The sequence below is a fragment of the Argentina silus genome (genome assembly GCF_951799395.1).
Source record: "Argentina silus genome assembly, chromosome: 4".
NCBI lineage: Eukaryota > Metazoa > Chordata > Actinopteri > Argentiniformes > Argentinidae > Argentina > Argentina silus.
In genome coordinates this window covers 21319234-21321733 of record NC_139658.1, presented here as the reverse complement: position 1 = coordinate 21321733, position 2500 = coordinate 21319234, and the positions used below count along the sequence as shown (strand labels likewise).

At 47.6% G+C, this 2500-nt stretch overlaps 1 protein-coding gene across 1 annotated transcript in view; it reads right to left on the bottom strand.

Annotated features, from left to right (window-relative positions):
- The window catches only part of chd5 (chromodomain helicase DNA binding protein 5), a gene marked incomplete at both ends in the record, with an annotated part of 31554 nt that overhangs the window by 11591 nt on the left and 17463 nt on the right, over positions 1-2500 (bottom strand). Inside the window, 5 exon segments of the mRNA XM_083669026.1 lie at positions 308-429; positions 735-872; positions 1404-1604; positions 1872-2063; positions 2323-2431. Of these exon segments, the coding sequence (XP_083525152.1) occupies positions 308-429; positions 735-872; positions 1404-1604; positions 1872-2063; positions 2323-2431 (762 nt within the window).

Here is a 2500-nt window from a genome sequence, read left to right as displayed (position 1 = left end):
CACGGTGCTCTCTCTCTCTCTCTCTCTCTCTCTCTCTCTCTCTCTCTCTCTCTCTCTCCGTTTTGTACTTTCGGATGTTAAAAAATGAGCAGTTGACGCTAAGTGCTTTGGCTCCAGGCGGTAAACCCCCACAGGGATGTGAATGAAAGGCCTTGGAGGGGAGAAGGGGGGGGGGGGGGCTTCACGCTGGTGCAGGAGGGCTGTGCTGCTTGGGGGGGGGGGGCAGAGGGCCTAACGACAAGCTGGGGTATTAGAGGGGGGAGGGAGGGAAGGGGAGGGGGGTGGGGGGGGGGATAGGAGCTCTTACTTGAAGCGCTCGGGGGTGAGGAAGTTGAGCAGGTGAAACAGCTCCTCCAGGTTGTTCTGCAGAGGCGTCCCTGTCAGCAAAAGCTTGTAGTAGATCTTATAACCGTTGAGGATTCTGAAAAACTGATAGAAAAACACATTCAGGATAGGATAATAATGATGATGAAAAAAAACTGGTTTTCCATATCTATATCTATTGGTCTTGGACGTTGCACAAAAACAGAATTGTAATCATTCACCAAATGATATAAAATGTGTATTCTATCATTTGTATAGAGAGTATGTGCTGGGCATGGGAGGCTAGTGGAGGCCGAAATCGGAGGACGGGTTCATTGTAATACACAATGTGTTTGATACCATCCCTCATTCCATTCAGTGCATTACAATGTCTACCTCCACCAGCCTCCCCGGGTGCCTGGTGACAGTACCTTTGACTGGTTGTTCTTGAGTCTGTGGGCCTCGTCCACTACCAGACAGGCCCAGTTGATGGAGCCCAGGATGGCCTGGTCGATGGTGATCAGCTCATAGGAGGTCAGCAACACATGGAACTTGATGGGAGTGTCTTTCTGTGGAGAGCGAAACAGAGACCATGAACAAAACATGATATCACATATTCCATTTTAAAGGGGCAATCTGGGATTCAAACAACAAAGTGGTCCCACCCCACAACTGCTTTTGAGAAATGTTACAGTATGGATGCAAGGACTGACCATCCATGAGATCAAAATGATAGTTTTAACCTTAACCATGTTTTGAAGCTATATGGCATTTGTTTACAATTACAACATTTACAAACGATGGTGTAAAACAAACTTAAGAGAATATTTAGTGTATTTAAAGTTCTGATGGTAAGACAGTTGACCTAACCGCATGAGGCATTTATAAGTTCTATTCTTCAAGAATCAATGGCTTTATATTATTCATTTAAAAGTCCCAGACTGCCAGATTGCCCCTTTAACAGTAGATAGAAGGTTCTAGATGTAAAACATGATGTTTGCAGATGTTTACAGGGATTCAAGGCAGGGCACCCACACACCTGGAAGGACAACACCAGACTGTTGAACTAGTTGTTGTGTGAGTAAGGTAGATAGATCTACCTTCATGCGGAAGACCTTGCGTCCTGTTTTCACAGCCGCGTCCTCGAAGGTGAACTCGTTCTCCCTGATGACCGCGCGGCTGTCCTTGTCCCCCGTGTACGTGACCACGTAGAAGTCTGGCGCCCACATCTCAAACTCCCGCTCCCAGTTGATGATGGTGGACAGCGGGGCGCTGACCAGGTACGGCCCTTTAGAGTGACCCTGAGACGGAAGGGAAGAAAGGTCACCACTTTGTCCCGTCAGGTAACCATGGAAGAACGCTCCTTACCAATCTAACAAACATGGCATGATTACAATCTGTATTGGTTCAATCTCTGCTTGTAATACCATTAAGTCTACAGTGGAGCAGAGGAATGACTTATGTTTTTAAAAAACAAATACAGTTCTATTCTATTCTATTCTATTCTATTCTATGCAGATGGACCCAGTGTGTGAGCCTGTCTGTCACTCAGAGCTCAGAACCCTCACCTCCTTGTACAGAGAGTAGAGGAACACGATGGTCTGGACCGTCTTGCCCAGGCCCATCTCGTCTGCCAGGATGGTGTCAGTGCCCTGCGCCCAGGAGAACCTCAGCCAGTTTAACCCTTCCAGCTGATACGGGTGCAGGGTTCCCCCCGTGGCATTGATGTACCACGGCTGATGTTCAAACTTGATGGTTGGCTGTTGACCAGGAGGAGAGAGCAGAGAAAAAGGTCGCTCAGAAAGAGGAAACGACATCCTCACTGCAGAAACAGTGAGCATAGTAGAGCATATCCGTACTTGGTTCCCGCTCTGGATAGAGCATCAACAAGGCATTTTGGAAGACAGCCAACATTTATTGCACAGAGGCATTCTGGCGTGTGGCTTCATCAGTCCCTTGAAGTCTGAAGTAAGACATTAGGACTGGATGTTATAGCTCCTGGTAATGCTGCCCACTCACATCTATAATTGGAGAGTCAGGGGGGATTTCTCTTTTCTGCTGCTCCTCTTTGCCTTTCTTTCCTTTTCTCACCACCAGGGGGCGATGGTCCTCACCAAGCATCTGTTCCCTGTCAGATCACAGAGGCTGAGTTTTATTAGTCAACAGCCAAAACACAGCAGGCATAGACACATGCTTA